General features: G+C 55.2%; 1 protein-coding gene across 9 annotated transcripts; it reads right to left on the bottom strand.

Annotated features, from left to right (window-relative positions):
- Positions 1-6,305: 6,305 nt before the first annotated feature.
- LOC140910928 (N-acetyltransferase 8) lies at positions 6,306-13,746 on the bottom strand. Of its 9 annotated transcripts, none has more exons than XM_073343093.2 (5): positions 13,411-13,746; positions 11,829-11,985; positions 10,048-10,496; positions 8,563-8,760; positions 6,306-7,931 (listed from the first exon to the last, which is right to left on the bottom strand). In XM_073343093.2, exon 5 carries the CDS (start codon positions 7,907-7,909, stop codon positions 7,238-7,240), a length of 672 nt encoding a protein of 223 aa, XP_073199194.2. In that variant the 5' UTR covers positions 7,910-7,931; positions 8,563-8,760; positions 10,048-10,496; positions 11,829-11,985; positions 13,411-13,746; the 3' UTR covers positions 6,306-7,237. The 9 variants fall into 9 exon arrangements, with proteins under 9 accessions (XP_073199194.2, XP_073199192.2, XP_073199189.2 ...); XM_073343091.2 differs by having other exon boundaries at positions 11,829-11,988; XM_073343088.2 differs by lacking the exon at positions 11,829-11,985.
- Between the last annotated feature and the right edge of the window lie 4,191 nt (positions 13,747-17,937).

Below are 17,937 nucleotides of genomic sequence, written 5' to 3' on the forward strand. Positions count from 1 at the left end.
CTTCTGCCGAGCAGCCATGAGATGTGGATGGCATGCAGTCCTTCTGCACCGTCTGCTGCCAGCCAAAGATGTAAAAGATAGATGGAGTGGGTCAAAACAAGAAATAGACCAGATTTGTTTTGTACTCATTTGCCTCCTCCCCTGTCTAGGGGACTCATTCCTCTAGGTCACACTGCAGTCACTCACAGAGAAGGTGCAGCGAGGTAAATCTAGCCATGTATCAATCAGAGGCCAGGCTAACCTCCTTGTTCCAATAAGAACGATAACTTAGGTGCACCATTTCTTATTGGAACCCTCCGTGAAGTCCTGCCTGAAATACTCCTTGATGTACAGACACCCCCTTTGTTGATTTTAGCTCCCTGAAGCCAACCCTGTAAGCCGTGTCGTCAGTCGCCCCTCCCTCCGTCAGAGCAACGGCAGACAATCATTCCGCGCCTTTTTTCTGTGCGGACGCCATACCAAGGCAAGCATGGAGGCCGCTCAGCTCACTTTGGCAATTAGGAGCACATTAAACACCACACGCATTATCCAGCAGTATATGCAGCACCAGAACCTGGCAAAGCGATACCGGGTGAGGAGGCGACGTCAGCGCGGTCACGTGAGTGATCAGGACATGGACACAGATTTCTCTCAAAGCATGGGCCCTGACAATGCATGCATCATGGTGCTAATGGGGCAGGTTCATGCTGTGGAACGCCGATTCTGGGCTCGGGAAACAAGCACAGACTGGTGGGACCGCATAGTGTTGCAGGTCTGGGACGATTCCCAGTGGCTGCGAAACTTTCGCATGCGTAAGGGCACTTTCATGGAACTTTGTGACTTGCTTTCCCCTGCCCTGAGGCGCATGAATACCAAGATGAGAGCAGCCCTCACAGTTGAGAAGCGAGTAGTGATAGCCCTGTGGAAGCTTGCAACGCCAGACAGCTACCGGTCAGTTGGGAATCAATTTGGAGTGGGCAAATCTATTGTGGGGGCTGCTGTGATGCAAGTAGCTCACGCAATCAAAGATCTGCTGATATCAAGGGTAGTGACCCTGGGAAATGTGCAGGTCATAGTGGATGGCTTTGCTGCAATGGGATTCCCTAACTGTGGTGGGGCCATAGACGGAACCCATATCCCTATCTTGGCACCAGAGCACCAAGCCGGCGAGTACATAAACCGCAAGGGGTACTTTTCGATAGTGCTGCAAGCTCTGGTGGATCACAAGGGACGTTTCACCAACATCAACGTGGGATGGCCGGGAAAGGTGCATGACGCTCGCATCTTCAGGAACTCTGGTCTGTTTCAAAAGCTGCAGCAAGGGACTTTATTCCCAGACCAGAAAATAACCGTTGGGGATGTTGAAATGCCTATATGTATCCTTGGGGACCCAGCCTACCCCTTAATGCCATGGCTCATGAAGCCGTACACAGGCAGCCTGGACAGTAGTCAGGAGCTGTTCAACTACAGGCTGAGCAAGTGCAGAATGGTGGTAGAATGTGCATTTGGACGTTTAAAGGCGCGCTGGCGCAGTTTACTGACTCGCTTAGACCTCAGCGAAACCAATATTCCCACTGTTATTACTGCTTGCTGTGTGCTCCACAATATCTGTGAGAGTAAGGGGGAGACGTTTATGGCGGGGTGGGAGATTGAGGCAAATCGCCTGGCTGCTGGTTACACGCAGCCAGACACCAGGGCGGTTAGAAGAGCTCAGGAGGGCGATGCAACAGAGAAGCTTTGAAAACCAGTTTCATGACTGGCCAGGCTACGGTGTGAAAGTTCTGTTTGTTTCTCCTTGATGAAACCCCCCGCCCCTTGGTTCACTCTACTTCCCTGTAAGCTAACCACCCGCCCCTCCTCCCTTCAATCACCGCTTGCAGAGGCAATAAAGTCATTGTTGCTTCACATTCATGCATTCTTTATTCATTCATCACACAAATAGGGGGATGACTACCAAGGTAGCCCAGGAGGGGTGGTGGAGGAGGGAAGGAAAATGCCACACAGCACTTTAAGCACAGCACTTTAAAAGTTTACATCTTTAAAATTTATTGAATGACAGCCTTCTTTTTTTTGGGCAATCCTCTGTGGTGGAGTGGCTGCTTAGCCGGAGGCCCCCCCACCACGTTCTTGGGCGTCTGGGTGTGGAGGCTATGGAACTTGGGGAGGAGGGCGGTTGGTTACAGAGGGGCTGCAGTGGCAGTCTGTGCTCCAGCTGCCTTTGCTGCAGCTCAACCATACACTGGAGCATACTGGTTTGATCCTGCAGCAGCCTCAGCATTGAATCCTGCCTCCTCTCATCACGCTGCCGCCACATTTGAGCTTCAGGCCTCTCTTCAGCCCGCCACTTACTCTCTTCAGCCCGCCACTTACTCTCTTCAGCCCGCCACCTATCCTCCCGGTCATTTTGTGCTTTCCTGCACTCTGACATTATTTGCCTCCACGCATTCGTCTGTGCTCTGTCAGTGTGGGAGGACAGCATGAGCTCGGAGAACATTTCATCGCGAGTGCGTTTTTTTTTCTTTCTAAGCTTCACTAGCCTCTGGGAAGGAGAAGATCCTGTGATCATTGAAACACATGCAGCTGGTGGAGAAAAAAAAAGGGACAGCGGTATTTAAAAAGACACATTTTATAAAACAGTGGCTACACTCTTTAGGGTAAACCTTGCTGTTAACATTACATACATAGCACATGTGCTTTCGTTCCAAGGTCGCATTTTGCCTCCTCCCACCGCGTGACTACCCCCTCAACCTTCCCCCCTCCCTGTGGCTAACAGCGGGGAACATTTCTGTTTAGCCACAGGCAAACAGCCCAGCAGGAATGGGCTCCTCTGAGTGTCCCCTGAAGAAAAGCACTCTATTTCAACCAGGTGACCATGAATTATATCTCACTCTCCTGAGGATAACACAGAGAGATAAAGAACGGATGTTGTTTGAATGCCAGCAAACATACACTGCAATGCTTTGTTCTACAATGATTCCCGAGTACGTGTTACTGGCCTGGAGTGGTAAAGTGTCCTACCATGAAGGACGCAATAAGGCTGCCCTCCCCAGAAACCTTTTGCAAAGGCTTTAGGACTACATCTAGGAGAACCGCAAATGCCAGGGCAAAGTAATCCTTTCACATGCTTGCTTTTAAACCATGTATAGTATTTTAAAAGGTACACTCACCAGAGGTCCCTTCTCCGCCTGCTGGGTCCAGGAGGCAGCCTTGGGTGGGTTCGGGGGGTACTGGCTCCAGGTCTAGGGTGAGAAACAGTTCCTGGCTGTCGGGAAAACCGGTTTCTCCGCTTGCTCGCTGTGAGCTATCTACAACCTCCTCCTCATTATCATCTTCTTCGTCCCCAAAACCTGCTTCCATATTGCCTCCATCTCCATTGAAGGAGTCAAACAACACGGCTGGGGTAGTGGTGGCTGAACCCCCTAAAATGGCATGCAGCTTATCATAGAAGTGGCATGTTTGGGGCTCTGACCCAGAGCGGCTGTTCGCCTCTCTGGTTTTCTGGTAGGCTTGCCTCAGCTCCTTCAGTTTCACGTGGCACTGCTTCGGGTCCCTATTATGGCCTCTGTCCTTCATGCCCTGGGAGATTTTGACAAAGGTTTTGGCATTTTGAAAACTGGAACGGAGTTCTGATAGCACGGATTCCTCTCCCCAAACAGCGATCAGATCCCGTACCTCCCGTTCGGTCCATGCTGGAGCTCTTTTGCGATTCTGGGACTCCATCATGGTCACCTGTGCTGATGAGCTCTGCATGGTCACCTGCAGCTTGCCACGCTGGCCAAACAGGAAATGAGATTCAAAAGTTCGCGGTTCTTTTCCTGTCTACCTGGCCAGTGCATCTGAGTTGAGAGTGCTGTCCAGAGCGGTCATAATGGAGCACTCTGGGATAGCTCCCGGAGGCCAATACCATCGAATTCTGTCCACAGTACCCCAAATTCGAGCCGGCAACGTCGATTTAAGCGCTAATCCACTTGTCAGGGGTGGAGTAAGGAAATCGATTTTAAGAGCCCTTTAAGTCGAAATAAAGGGCTTCATTGTGTGGACGGGTGCAGGTTTACATCGATTTAACGCTGCTAAATTCGACCTAACGTCCTAGCCCTGGTCTACACTAGGACGTTAGGTCTGCCCTTGCTTTCACGGAGGGAGGGAGGGAACGGGGGCCTGACGATATGTACCCAGAACCACCCGCGACAATGTTTTAGCCCCATCAGGCATTGGGATCTCAACCCAGAATTCCAATGGGCAGCGGCGACTGCGGGAACTGTGGGATAGCTACCCACAGTGCAACGCTCCGGAAGTCGACTCTAGCCTCGGTACTGTGGAAGCACTCTGCCGAGTTAATGCACTTAATGCACTTAGAGCATTTTCTGTGGGGACGCACACACTCGAATATGTAAAACCGATTTCTAAAAAACCGACTTCTATAAATTCTACCTTATTCCGTAGTGTAGACATACCCCTAGTGTAGACCAGGGCTGAGGTGAAGGGTGTGAAGTGAAGTGAAATGAAGTAAGTGAAAGCGGGGATTGAACTGGATGCTGCGGGCCGAATCAGACAAGGCCGGGGGCCTCTGGGGGCGGGGTACGTCCTGCCACTTCACCCACCTCCTGGCAGCATGCGCGGGGCCAGGGACCTGCAGGGGCGCCCCTGGCTGCTGCTACAGCAATGAGCGGGGCACAGGCGGCTGGGGGGGGGGCTCTGCTTTACCCCAGTGCGTCCCATCGCTGTCAATGGGAGTTAGGCACTCAACTGCTTTAACCTTTGTAAACATGCCCTGGTGTGACGGCAGCTCTGGAGAGAGGCTGGGGGCTGGCTATGGGCGCAGGATTCAAGGGGCTACGCCCGCCACGGCTGGCTCAGTGGGGAGTGAAGGGGGGACTTGAAACCAGGGGGCAAATAGGGAGCTGGCGCGCGCGCCCCTCCCCCCTCCTTCCGCGGGATGGGCCCCCCCAGCCCCAGCCCCCTAAACACAAGCAGGGTTCAAAGCCAGGGTGGGGTTGGGCTGTTCCCACCACAGCCCCCACCCCCATCCCAGTGCCTTTGCCCTCCCTTGGCAGCCCCTTGTGGCACGATGGTGGTGCCTGCTTGGGGCTGGCCCTGCCTGGGATCCTCGGCTGGGGTCTGGGCACCTCCCGCCCTTTAGTACAGCTGTCCCCACACCCCGCCGCTCGCCCCAGCCAGGCCAGGGACTGAGGCACAGAGAGGCGAAGTGACTGGCCCAAGGGCACCGAGGGAGGCTAGGGTGCAGCAGGGCATAGCACTGGTGTTGCCCCAGTCCAAAGCCAGAGCCCTAACCACTGCACCGCCCAGCCTCGCGCTGGGAAGGGTTAAAACCAGGCATTCCTCCCGCTGCCGGGCCTGCTCTCCATCAGCCCCTGGGGTCTGGCTCAGCGGTTGCAGGAGTCCCTGCCCTGGGAATGGCCGGGGTGGAGCTGATGCTGCAGAATCCCGGCTGCTGGCTGGTGACAAGGGTGCAGGGCTTTCCCCCTGGGCAGCACCACCCAGCCAAGGACCCCAACAGATTGGCACCTCCCAGCCCCGTGCGGTGTGCGGCCGGGCTCTGGGGGCGCCGCAGGCCTCATGGGGGTCATGCCGCTCTGGGAGACCCGTAGCTCCAGCTAGCCACCCACGTCCAGTCTCACGTGCCCTCCCCTGGGTACGTACCCAGTTGGCTAGCCTGAGCGGCTGCAGCCACATGCCTATTTTTAGCCTGCTAGCTCGAATCAGAGCTAGCGCATCTCGGTCGACTGCCCTGGGAACCAGCCGCCCAGCTGTCCTCTTAGTGCCGAGGACACGAACCCCCAGACAGAGCTGTGTGCTCCGGCCAAGCGGGGCATTCACCCCTCGCTCATCTCCTGCCATGGCTGCTGCTGCAATTGAGACACCTCGTGCTGCCTGGAAACGGTGAGGGTGTCGGAGAGGTGCCGAGGACTCTGGGCTGCGAGGAGGAAGAGCAATGAGCATGTGCACCCAGGGCTGCCAAGTGCCTGGCCTATATGGGCCACCAAAGAGGAGGTCGATCCGGATATGGTCCGTCTCCGAAAGGACATCGCAGAACTAGTGGGTTCAGAGGAGGGCAACGGGGACAAACAAGGGCCGGGAAAAAACTCTCCCATGAAGAGATCAAAGAAGCTGGGCTCGTTCACTCTTGTCCATCTCCTTTCTAAGGTGACGTTCTCCACAGGAATAAAAGCACGAATGGGCTACAGAAGGAAGATCTCGTGCTTCTGTTCCCCTTGTCTCAGGATCCACCATCAAGGGGACAGCCAACGAAAGGGAAAGTGGGACATTGTAAACCTATGTCAAAGTCAGATTCAGGACTCACATAATTTGTCAGACCACTCTGTTTATTAGCAAAGCGCTTTGCTAATGCACCCAGATGTGAGCCCCTCTCTGAGGCTCAAGATAACTTATTTATACAGCTAAGCCAAAGCCAATTTAACATAAGAGACAAAAGAAAGCAGAAACTGACAAATATACATACATATCTTATTTGCATACTAACATGAAGTGAGCTGTAACTCAGGAAAGCTTATGCTCAAATAAATTGGTTAGTCTCTAAGGTGCCACAAGTCCTCCTTTTCTTTTTGCATACTAACGTTTACCAATCTCCTAGCTCAGTAGGAGCTCTATGTTAATTAGGGGCTCTAAGTTAATTTGAGGACCCATTGTCTCATACTCCTTAATGTTTCTCTTCCTGACAACTATATTTCAACAAACCCTTCAAGTAGCATTTCTTTAATGAATTATGCTTTCAATATAATTCATTCTACTTTCACACCTAGCAAAGAAATTACCTTTTCCACACAACACACAGCCAGTCTGTGGAACTCACTGCTACTGGATGTCGTGGGGGGTCAAGGAATTGGCAAGATCCAAGGATTGGATATTTCTGTGGATGACGGGAATGAGACATGAACCTGTCGAAGAAGAGTGGGTGAAAATTCAAATGAACCTTCACAGAGGTTTCCTTGCCGGGGTCGCCTGGTTCTTTAGGGGTCAGGGATCATCTAGGAACCTCTGAGCAAATGTGGGTGAGGCTGATCCTGGCCGGCTCAGCTCCAGGGGTGAAGCTCAGATCCAGCGGGACCCAGGGGGCTGTGGCGAAGAGGGAGGCCTTGGGAGAACAATAATCCGAAGACAGCACAAGAACCATGTCATGTGTGTGAGACTTTTCCTCCAAGTTCAGTTTATTTCTCAACGAAAAAGGTAACAAAGTAGCCACTGGCTGGGAGTTAATTAACAAGCCACCCCCGAGCCTTCAGCGAGAGCCAGGAATCTCGTATCGGTAATAAAACACGGAGAAGTGCAGAAAGCTGGCGAGGCGGGATGGGGACCTCTCTGAGACCCTCCGGAAGCCCATGCTTTCATACAGCTGCTGGGCCGAGTCCTGAACCATGGAGGTGGACAGCACGACCGCACTGTGCCCGCGTTCCTGGGCGAAGCGGATGACCGTCCTGCAGAGTGCCCTCGCGATGCCCCGGCCCCGGTGCTCCCTCCCCACGGACATGCGCTTCAGTTCCAGGGCGCACCCCCTTTCCGAGGGGTCCTCCGGCAGGATGGCCCCCACCATGCCCACCACCACCCCCTCAGCCTCTGCCACCCAAAGACAAGAGTTTGCTGGCTCCAGGTAGCTTCTTCGGATGTCCAGGAGGTCGCTGCGAAGAGACTGCTGGATGTAACCGTTCCACAGAGACCGGATGAAAAACCAGCTCCCGGTGAGAGCCAGCAGGACAGCCACGACGGAGACCAGGAGGGACCCAGAGGCCGCGAGCACCACCAGGAATAGGGCCAGGAAGAGCAGCAGGACCTGGGGACGGGTCAGCGTGTGGACGTACGCAGCAGGTGCGTGCTCCATAATCCCCCGGGCGAACATGGCGCGCACCGCCTCGTAGTCACCGTCCTCGTACTGCCGGATGCGGTACGGGGCCATGGGGCCGCACAGCCCAGGCACCCTAGGGCAGACGGAGTTTAAAGCCAGGGGAGCAGATGGGACCTTGCTGATCCACCGGCCACTTCCCGCAGTGCCCCCCGCTTCCCGCTGCTCCTCCTGACAGATCCCAGCCAGGAGGGGGGAGGTGGCAGCAGCCCAGGGACAAAGCGAGGGGCTCGGATGAGCATGAGGCTCCCTCATGCGCCAGCCAAGTGCACTGGGCTCCCCCCTTGCTCACCGACTCCTGGCAAACACCCACCCACAGCCCTGCCATCTCACCATCCCCCTCCCAGCTGCCTCCGCACCCACCCATCAGCCCCTCCCCGCAGCCCTGCCCTGCGAGAGACAATCTGTCTCTTTGTCCCTGCCTGTGAGAGACAATCTGTCCCAGGGCTCAGGGCAGAGGGGCTGGGGGGCAGGGCAGGGGGCTTCACTAGGCGGACGCTGCCCCTTTAAACGCCAGCCCTAGCTGACGACAGGCTGGCCATGGAGGTTCCCTGCCCCGTGCTCCAAGCAGCTCCCCAGACTACCAGGCTGCGATCCCGCCTGGAAGGGGACGGCAGGTGTCCGTGGATCAGCCTCTCCCGCTCCCCCAGATCCACACCCAGAGCAGCTCGCGCTGCAGCGGTCCCCTTGCCCAGAGCGGTACCTACCCAGCGGGGTTGCGGCGCTGCGGGGTCACAGCCGGCCCTTTGGGCTCACTCTGCTCAGGAAGACCTGCTGACCTTGCTGGAGTGTTGGGAGCAGATCCCTGGATCCCGAGTCCCCGGAGATTTCACACTTGGGAGCGGAAGAGGCTTCCTGGACTTGGGGAGAAGAGAGCCGCTCTGCATCGGGGACTTTGCCCCACGCTGCTGGGGACAAAGGACAATAACCGTCAGCTGGAACCAAACCCACAGGAAGCTCCTTGACTCCATGGGGCACTTCCCGGATTCCTTATTCCTCCTCTGCTCTTTCACCTTCCCAGGCAAGGAGCAGGACAGGGGGCCCAGTCCTGGGTTGGGAGGGGAAGTCAGGGAAGCAGGAAGGGTTGGGAGACCGCAGAGGGGGCAGGTGTCAGCGGGACAGAGAGAATCATAGAATCATAGAATATCAGGGTGGGAAGGGACCTCAGGAGGTCATCTAGTCCAACCCCCTGCTCAAAAGCAGGACCCATCCCCAATTAAATCATCCCAGCCAGGGCTTTGTCAAGCCTGACCTTAAAAACCTCTAAGGAAGGAGATTCCACCACCTCCCTAGGTAACGCATTCCAGTGTTTCACCACCCTCCTAGTGAAAAAGTTTTTCCTAATATCCAATCTAAACCTCCCCCACTGCAACTTGAGACCATTACTCCTCGTTCTGTCATCTGCTACCATTGAGAACAGTCTAGAGCCATCCTCTCTGGAACCACCTCTCAGGTAGTTGAAAGCAGCTATCAAATCCCCCCTCATTCTTCTCTTCTGCAGACTAAACAATCCCAGCTCCCTCAGCCTCTCCTCATAACTCATGTGTTCCAGACCCCTAATCATTTTTGTTGCCCTTCGCTGGACTCTTTCCAATTTATCCACATCCTTCTTGTAGTGTGGGGCCCAAAACTGGACACAGTACTCCAGATGAGGCCTCACCAATGTCGAATAGAGGGGAACGATCACGTCCCTCGATCTGCTCGCTATGCCCCTACTTATACATGCCAAAATACCATTGGCCTTCTTGGCAACAAGGGCACACTGCTGACTCATATCCAGCTTCTCGTCCACTGTCACCCCTAGGTCCTTTTCTGCAGAACTGCTGCCTAGCCATTCGGTCCCTAGTCTGTAGCTGTGCATTGGGTTCTTCCGTCCTAAGTGCAGGACCCTGCACTTATCCTTATTGAACCTCATCAGATTTCTTTTGGCCCAATCCTCCCATTTGTCTAGGTCCCTCTGTATCCTATCCCTGCCCTCCAGCGTATCTACCACTCCTCCCAGTTTAGTATCATCCGCAAATTTGCTGAGAGTGCAATCCACACCATCCTCCAGATCATTTATGAAGATATTGAACAAAACCGGCCCCAGGACTGACCCTTGGGGCACTCCACTTGATACCGGCTGCCAACTAGACATGGAGCCATTGATCACTACCCGTTGAGCCCGACAATCTAGCCAACTTTCTACCCACCTTATAGTGCATAGAGGAACGAAGGGGTGGAATCGTCTGTGCAGGGAAGAGGTTGGAGCCCGGACTCGCTGACCCTGCCTGCCACTATCAGCCTCCCGTCCTCCCTGGGCATGGCCAACAGCCCTCAGGGCATCCAGCTCTGTGCGCCACGGCAGGCAGGCGGCTTGGGGATTATTTTAAGGCACAAACGGCCATAAACCCTCTGCACAGACACTTCACCAGGCCCCCGCAGTGTGCGTCCGGCGGTTTGATTTGTCTCCCCGCAGCCAGTGATCACAACGGTAAGAGCCAGGCTGAGCTCCACCCTGACATCTGGTGGTGAGGTGTGGCAAGTTGTAGAAAAGAACTTCAGGGGCCGATCTCATTTGCATAGGCACACCCACCCCGCCTACAATGAGGCCATAGCTGCCCAAATGGTCACTTTGGCTGCTGTGGGATCCCCAGTGTCTCTGTTATTGGAGCAAGAAGAATAAATTGTTATTACCCTGATTATGGGAATCAAGGACAGTAGAAATGTACTTGGCCTTTGTTATGATGGAGGGACTCGCCATCAACTAAGTAGCACTCGCTAGGCAAGGGACATGGGTTCCAAAACTCTGCAGATAAACTTTTGAACTCTGGGGCTGCCCTGACCAGGGATGGAGACTTTTGGGTTGTAGGACTTTGGGTTGCTGGACTCAAGAACCAAAGGGAAAGGGGCACGCCCCAATTTGCTTGGGGTGGGATTTTTGCTCATGGGTTGTGTTAAGAATCCTGTTGGTGGTGTTTCCCCAACATAATGCCACATTGTTTCTCTCTGTTATTAAAAGAATTTTTGCTACACTCAGACTCTGTGCTTGCGAGAGGGAAGTATTGCCTCTTGGAGGCGCCCAGCGAGGGTGGTATATATTTGTCCCAGGTCACTGGGTGGGGGCTCAAGCCGGTTTGGCATTGTGTTCTTGGGATAGATCCCCTAGATACTGAACCCTTGTTGCTGCCAACTCTGACGGGCAGAAGGATTACACAACTAACAATCGGGAAATTCTCCCCAGCCTCGTTGGCGGAGTGCGTGGCATAACCCCAGCCCCCTGAGGAGGCCAGCAGGCAGCTGCAGGCTGGTGGGTTGGCACTAATCCAGGAGCCTGGCACTGCTGGCGACGGGGGCACGTTGGTCAGTGCCTCCCTTTACAGACTGGGGCTTGCACGCTTTGGTGCGAAGCTCTGTGGATCTAACACTTCCCTGGGGAGACCCCAGATGGCCTGACTCCCAGCCACGGGCTCCAACCACAGGACCCTCCTGCTGCTCGATGGCTGCCCTCGGGGCTGAGCTGCTCCGAGACCGGCACAGGGGAGGGCCTGACGGGGGCCGGATCCCCTCGGTTAGGCCTGGCCAGGCTCTTTGCACAGCAGGAGAGAACGCGTAGCCGTCAGTGCTCACCCGGTCACGCCTGTTCTGTGCCCGGCTGGGCAGGACGCCTGGGTTCTCTCCCCTGCTGTCTGAACACCCTGGGCTCCAAAGCTCCGTGCAGCTGCGGCCTGGGCAGCCAGTCCCCTCTCCATGCCCTGCGTGGAGCCTGCGGCTGGCCAGCTCGGCCTTGGGGGCAGTTTCAGTTTCTGCTTTTGCAGCGGAGCAGGAAACGCTCCCCGCTGCAGCCAGGAGCAAAGCCTGCTCCTCTCCCGAGAGCCACTTAGCACCATGGCACAGGCCAGCCACCGCTCGGCGGCCTGTCAAACCCCCGGGCGCAGCGACACCCCACAGTGCCCCAGCCCCTCCCAGCTGCTTGGCCAGGGGCAGGACTCACCTGTGCACAGACCCCAGCCAGGCGCCTCCCAGCCGGCGTGGAGGCCCCCCACTTCCAGCCAAGCGCTCCAGAGCAACCGGGATACAACTGCTAGCTGCACAGAGCCAAGATGGAGCCACGCCCGCCCCGGGAACCCAGCCAGCTGGCAGGGCCCCGGCTGCTTCAAGGGAAAGCAGGCTTTAGAGAGAGCCTGACACAGGCAGCTCTGCCGGGGGGGACAGTGTGGGGCCTTTGCAGCAGGTCAGCTTCCCCCCCCCCCCCCCCGACAGCCTCACTCGAGCAATAAGCTGCTCGCCCCCCCCACTCCGGAGCCCACCCCTCTAACTGCTTCCGTCCTTGCTGGTGGAGGCTCAGGCTGATTCCCGGGCGTGGAGGCTGATTATAGCAGCGTCGGGTCGCCTACGCATGGCAGCATAACGAGCTGCTCTGTGGCTGCGAGCCCCCATCTCTGGAAGGGGCTCACACCACGACCCCCCGCCCCCCGCCAGCGGCCTGGCGAAGCACGTTCCCTAGGGGTCAGGCCTAGGCTATTTCACGCAGCAGCAGACAGCCGCAGCCAGGCAGCGTGGGCTAGTGGCTGGGGTGGTGGGCTAGCATGCAGGAGATCGGGGCTACCCCAGCTCTGCCCTTGACCTGTTGCAGGACGTCGGCTCGGTCCCTTCCCTGCCTGGGCATGTTTCCCCTTTGCCTGGGGCTTCTCGCTGGACTGGGAGCTGCTGGGGGCAGAGACTGTCCCCCTGCGTGTGTGCAGGACAAGGGGGCGTGCAGGGGGTCACACCCACAACTAATAGTGTTGGTTGCAGGCGGAACTGGGGTGGGGGAAGTGAGAAAACTGGAGCCACAGCCCTTCCACCCCCCATCCCTCTTGCCCAGAGATGGGGGGATGAGCACTCAGCAAATGCAAAGGCCAATGACACCTGCCCCACGTTATTCGCAGCCCACTTGGGCTAGCTGAAGCCCCCTGTACCGCGCTGTGCAGGAGAGACATCCCTGATGCGTTGGTTACTGCGAAGAAGCTACAGGCCACGCCAGAGCTGTCTGTGGGGCAGGGACACTTTATAGTTGGGGGGCTGGAAGCCAGTAAAACTGTCCCCAAACTTTTAACCTGGCCCCCCCCACCCCGCTTAGCCCTGTCTGTTCCCTGCCCTCCCACCCCGAGCAGTGTCTCCGGGAGGGGGGACACAGACGCAGGTAAGGGGGCCAAGACTAGGGGCAGGCATGGGGCTGGGAGTGGAGGCCTGCATAAAACCTGAGGGTCTGCAGGACCCCTTACACCCCTACTTCCCACGCCTATGCTGGCTGCTGCAAGTCCTAACCAGATGGGTGGTCCCTGGCCTGAAAATAAGCCTGACAGTGATACTTTATCTCAGTGGCTCTCAATCTTTCCAGACCACTGTACCCCTCTCAGGAGGCTGATTTGTCTCACGTACCCCCCAAGTTTCACCTCACTTAAAACTACTTCCTTACAAAACCAGACATAAAAATCCCAAAGTGTCCCTGCCCACTAGTACTGAACACTGGCTGACATTCTCATTTGTACTATGAAATTATAAATCAATCGGAATACGGATCTTGTACTTACATTTCAGCGAACAGTCTGTAGAGCAGTACAAACAAGTCAGTGTCGCTATGAAAGTTGAGTTTGTCCTGACTTCGCTAGTGCTGTTTATGTGGCCTGCTGCAAAACCAGGCAAATCGCTAGATGAGTTGATGTCCCCCCTGGAAGACCCCTGCGTGCCCCCAGGGGAACATGTACTCCTGGCTGAGAACCACTGCTTTACCTCACCCACAGACACCCACGCACACCCCCACCTCAGGCCAGCGGAGAGGGTTCTGCAGAGGGTAAAGCAGCGAAAGTGAAAGGAGGGCACAGGAAGGTCTCGGTGTTTCCTGGGGAAGGGAGAACACACAGTGTGACTGTCCTCTGAGGCACTGACGCAGCCCACAGCTGCCCCGTCGATCTGCCTGTAATGTACCCGCCCCCCGTGCGGGCTCGGGGAGTGCTGTTACCCTGGCTCAGGCACGGAGAGGCTTGTCCTCACTCACACAGGCAGGCAATGGAACCCAGCTCTTCTGACTCCTAGCCCAGGGCCCTAATCACTGGGCCAGCCTTCCTGTGCCATCAGCCCATAACAGAGCAGGGTGTTCTGGGATGTTAGGTGTTAGTATATAGGCCTGTTTGTTGGCCTGGGACAGAATTTTGGGTTTGACTTTTGATTTTCTTATATCCTTACTAATACGTGTGAGCAAAGACACTGTGTGTTGCTTCTCATAGAATCACAGAATATCAGGGTTGGAAGGGACCTCAGGAGGTCATCTAGTCCAACTCCCTGCTCAAAGCAGGACCAATCCCCAACTAAATCATCCCAGACAGGGCTTAGTCAAGCCTGACCTTAAAAACCTCTAAGGAAGGAGATTCCACCACCTTCCTAGATAACCCATTTCAGTGCTTCACCACCCTCCTAGTGAAATAGTGTTTCCTAATATCCAACCTAGACCTCCCCCACGGCAACTTGAGACCATTACTCCTTGTCCTGTCATCTGCTACCACTGAGAACAGCCGAGCTCCATCTTCTTTGGAACCCCCCTGCAGGTAGTTGAAGGCTGCTATAAATCCCCCCTCACTCTTCTCTTCTGCAGATTAAACAATTCCAGTTCCCTCAGCCTCTCCTCATAAGTCATGTGCCCCGGCCCCCTAATCATTTTTGTTGCCCTCCGTGGGACTCTCTACAATTTGTCCACATCCCTTCTGTACTGGGGGGCCCAAAACTGGACACAATACTCCAGATGTGGCCTCACCAGTGCCGAATAGAGGGGAATGATCACTTCCCTTGATCTGCTGGCAATGCTCCTACTAATGCAGCCCAATATGCCATTAGCCTTCTTGGCAACAAGGGCACACTGCTGACTCATATCCAGCTTCTCATCCACTGTCACCCCTAGGTCCTTTTCCGCAGAACTGCCGCTTAGCCAGTCGGTCCCCAGCCTGTAGCGGTGCATTGGATTCTTCCGCCCTAAGTGCAGAACTCTGCACTTGTCCTTGATGAACCTCATCAGATTTTTTTTGGCCCAATCCTCCGATTTGTCTATGTCACTCTGGACCCCATCCCTACCCTCCAGCATATCTACCTCTCCTCCCAGTTTAGTATCATCCGCAAATTTGCTGAGAGTGCAATCCACACCATCCTCCAGATCATTTATGAAAATATTGAACAAAACCGGCCCCAGGACCGACCCTTGGGGCACTCCACTTGATACCGGCTGCCAACTAGACATTGAGCCATTGATCACTACCCGTTGAGCCCGTCAATCTAGCCAGCTTTCTATCTACCTTGTAGTCCATTCATCCAATCCATACCTTTTTAACTTGCTGGCAAGAATACTGTGGGAGACCGTATCAAAAGCTTTGCTAATGTCCAGATATATCATGTCCACCGCTTTCCCCATATCCACAGAGCCCGTTATCTCATCACAGAAGGCAATCAGGTTGGTCAGGCATGACTTGCCCTTGGTGAATCCTTGTTGACTGTTCCTGATCACTTTCCTCTCCTCCAAGTGCTTCAAAATGGATTCCTTGAGGACCTGCTCTATGATTTTTTCAGGGACTGAGGTAAGGCTGACCGGTCTGTAGTTCCCCAGATTCTCCTTCTTCACTATTTTAAAGATGGGCACTACATTAGCCTTTTTCCAATCATCCGGGACCTCCCCCTATCTCCAAGAATTTTCAAAGATAACGGCCAATGGCTCTGCAATCACATCCGCCAACTCCCTCAGCACCCTCGGATGCAGCGCATCCGGCCCCATGGACTTGTGCTTGTCCAGCTTTTCTAAATAGTCCCGAACCACTTCTTTCTCCACAGAGGGCTGGTCACCTCCTCCCCATGCTGTGCTGCCCAGTGCAGTAGTCTAGGAGCTGACCTCGTCTGTGAAGACCACGGCAAAAAAAAGCATTGAGTACTTCAGCTTTTTCCACATCGTCTGTCACTAGGTTGCCTCCCCCATTCAGTAAGGGGCCCACACTTTCCCTGACCTTCTTCTTGTTGCTAACATACCTGTAGAAACCCTTCTTGTTACCCTTCACATCCCCTGCTAGCTGCAACTCCAATTGTGCCTTGGCCTTCCTGATTTCACTCCTGTATCCCTGAACAATATTTTTATACTCCTCCCTAGTCATCTGTCCAAGTTTCCACTTCTTGTAAGCTTCCTTTTTGAGTTTAAGATCACTGAAGATTTCTCTGTTAAGCCAAGCTGGTCGCCTGTCATATTTGCTATTTTTTCTGCACATCGAGATCGTTTGTTCCTGCACCCTCAATAAGGATTCTTTAAAATACAGCCAGCTCTCCTGGACTCCTTTCCCCCTCATATTAGCCTCCCAGGGGATCCTGCCCATCAGTTCCCTCAGGGAGTCAAAGTCTGCTTTTCTGAAGTCCAGGGTCTATATTCTGCTGCTCTCCTTTCTTCCTTTCGTCAGGATCCTGAACTCGACCATCTCATGGTCACTGCTGCCCAGGTTGCCACCCACTTCTACTTCCCCTACCAATTCTCCCCTGTTTGAAAGCAGCAGGTCAAGAGGAGCATGGCCCCTAGTTGGTTCCTCCAGCACTCCAACACTCTCCAAAAACTTCCTGGGTTGTCTGGGCACCACTGTATTGCTCTACCAGCAGATGTCAGGGTGGTTGAAGTCCCTCACGAGAACCAGGGCCTGTGATCTGGAAACTTCTGTTAGTTGTCCGAAGAAAGTCTCGTCTGCCTCCTCCCCCTGGTCTGAGGGTCTATAGCCCATGCCCACCACGACATCACCCTTGTTGCTCTCACCTCTAAACTTAACCCAAAGACTCTCCACTGGCTTTTCTCCAGCCAGCTTCTGCCCAGCCAGATGGGTTTGTTAGTATAATGAGAAGAGAGATAAGGAATAGAGTTAAAAGTGTTACAGGGCATGGTGGGAGTGTAATATACCAGCACACACTGAAAGGCTGCCTGGCTCCTCTCTCAAGCCAAGGTCAAGCAACCATTCAGGAGGGGCAAAGGGGGTTGGCAGGGGAGGCATAAGAAACATTAAAAGCCAAAGAAAGCCTGGCCCTGACCAGAACAGAACCTCACTCCTTACCCCACCCATGGGATACAAAAGAGGTGGGACAAAGACTCCAGACTCTCACCCCTACAAAACGGAACAAGAACAACCATTGCAAGAGGCGTGTACTGCAGATATGTTTGGGCCTACTAAGAAGGCGGAAGTGGGAATAGGGAAAGGGAACACAGGCTCTGCGGTGTCAGAGCTGGGAACGGGGACACAGGAACACAGGCTCTGTGGCGCTGGAACTGGGAAGGTTTCAGAGTAACAGCCATGTTAGTCTGTATTTGCAAAAAGAACAGGAGGACTTGTGGCACCTTAGAGACTAACCAATTTATTTGAGCATAAGCTTTCGTGAGCTACAGCTCACTTCATCGGATGCATACCGTGGAAAGACTGGGAAGGGGGACACGGGAACACAGGCTCTTCCAGCTCTGATGCCGCAATGGGGACACGGGCTCTGCGGCACTGGAGCTGGGAACGGGGACACGGGAAGAGGCTCTGCAGCGTCAGAGCTGGGAACGGGGACACAGGGAGAGGCTCTGCGGCGTCGGAGCTGGGAAGGGGGACGCGGGCTCTGCGGCGTCGGAGCTGGGAAGGGGGACGCGGGCTCTGCGGCGTCGGAGCTGGGAAGGGGGACGCGGGCTCTGCGGCGTCGGAGCTGGGAAGGGGGACGCGGGGACGCGGGCTCTGCGGCGTCGGAGCTGGGAAGGGGGACGCGGGCTCTGCGGCGTCGGAGCTGGGAAGGGGGACGCGGGCTCTGCGGCGTCGGAGCTGGGAAGGGGGACGCGGGCTCTGCGGCGTCGGAGCTGGGAAGGGGGACGCGGGCTCTGCGGCGTCGGAGCTGGGAAGGGGGACGCGGGCTCTGCGGCGTCGGAGCTATGGATATACTTGCTTCAAACTAGCCCCAGGAACCATGGCATTGCCTGCACTTCGGACTTCTGGTCCGCTGTTTGCTGCCTGCGTGACAAGAACCAGGGGTAGGGGTGAAGGGGCTCTGTCATAAATCTAAAGGGAAGGGTAACCACTTTTCTGTCC

This window comes from Lepidochelys kempii, chromosome 4 (assembly GCF_965140285.1).
Source record: "Lepidochelys kempii isolate rLepKem1 chromosome 4, rLepKem1.hap1, whole genome shotgun sequence".
NCBI lineage: Eukaryota > Metazoa > Chordata > Testudines > Cheloniidae > Lepidochelys > Lepidochelys kempii.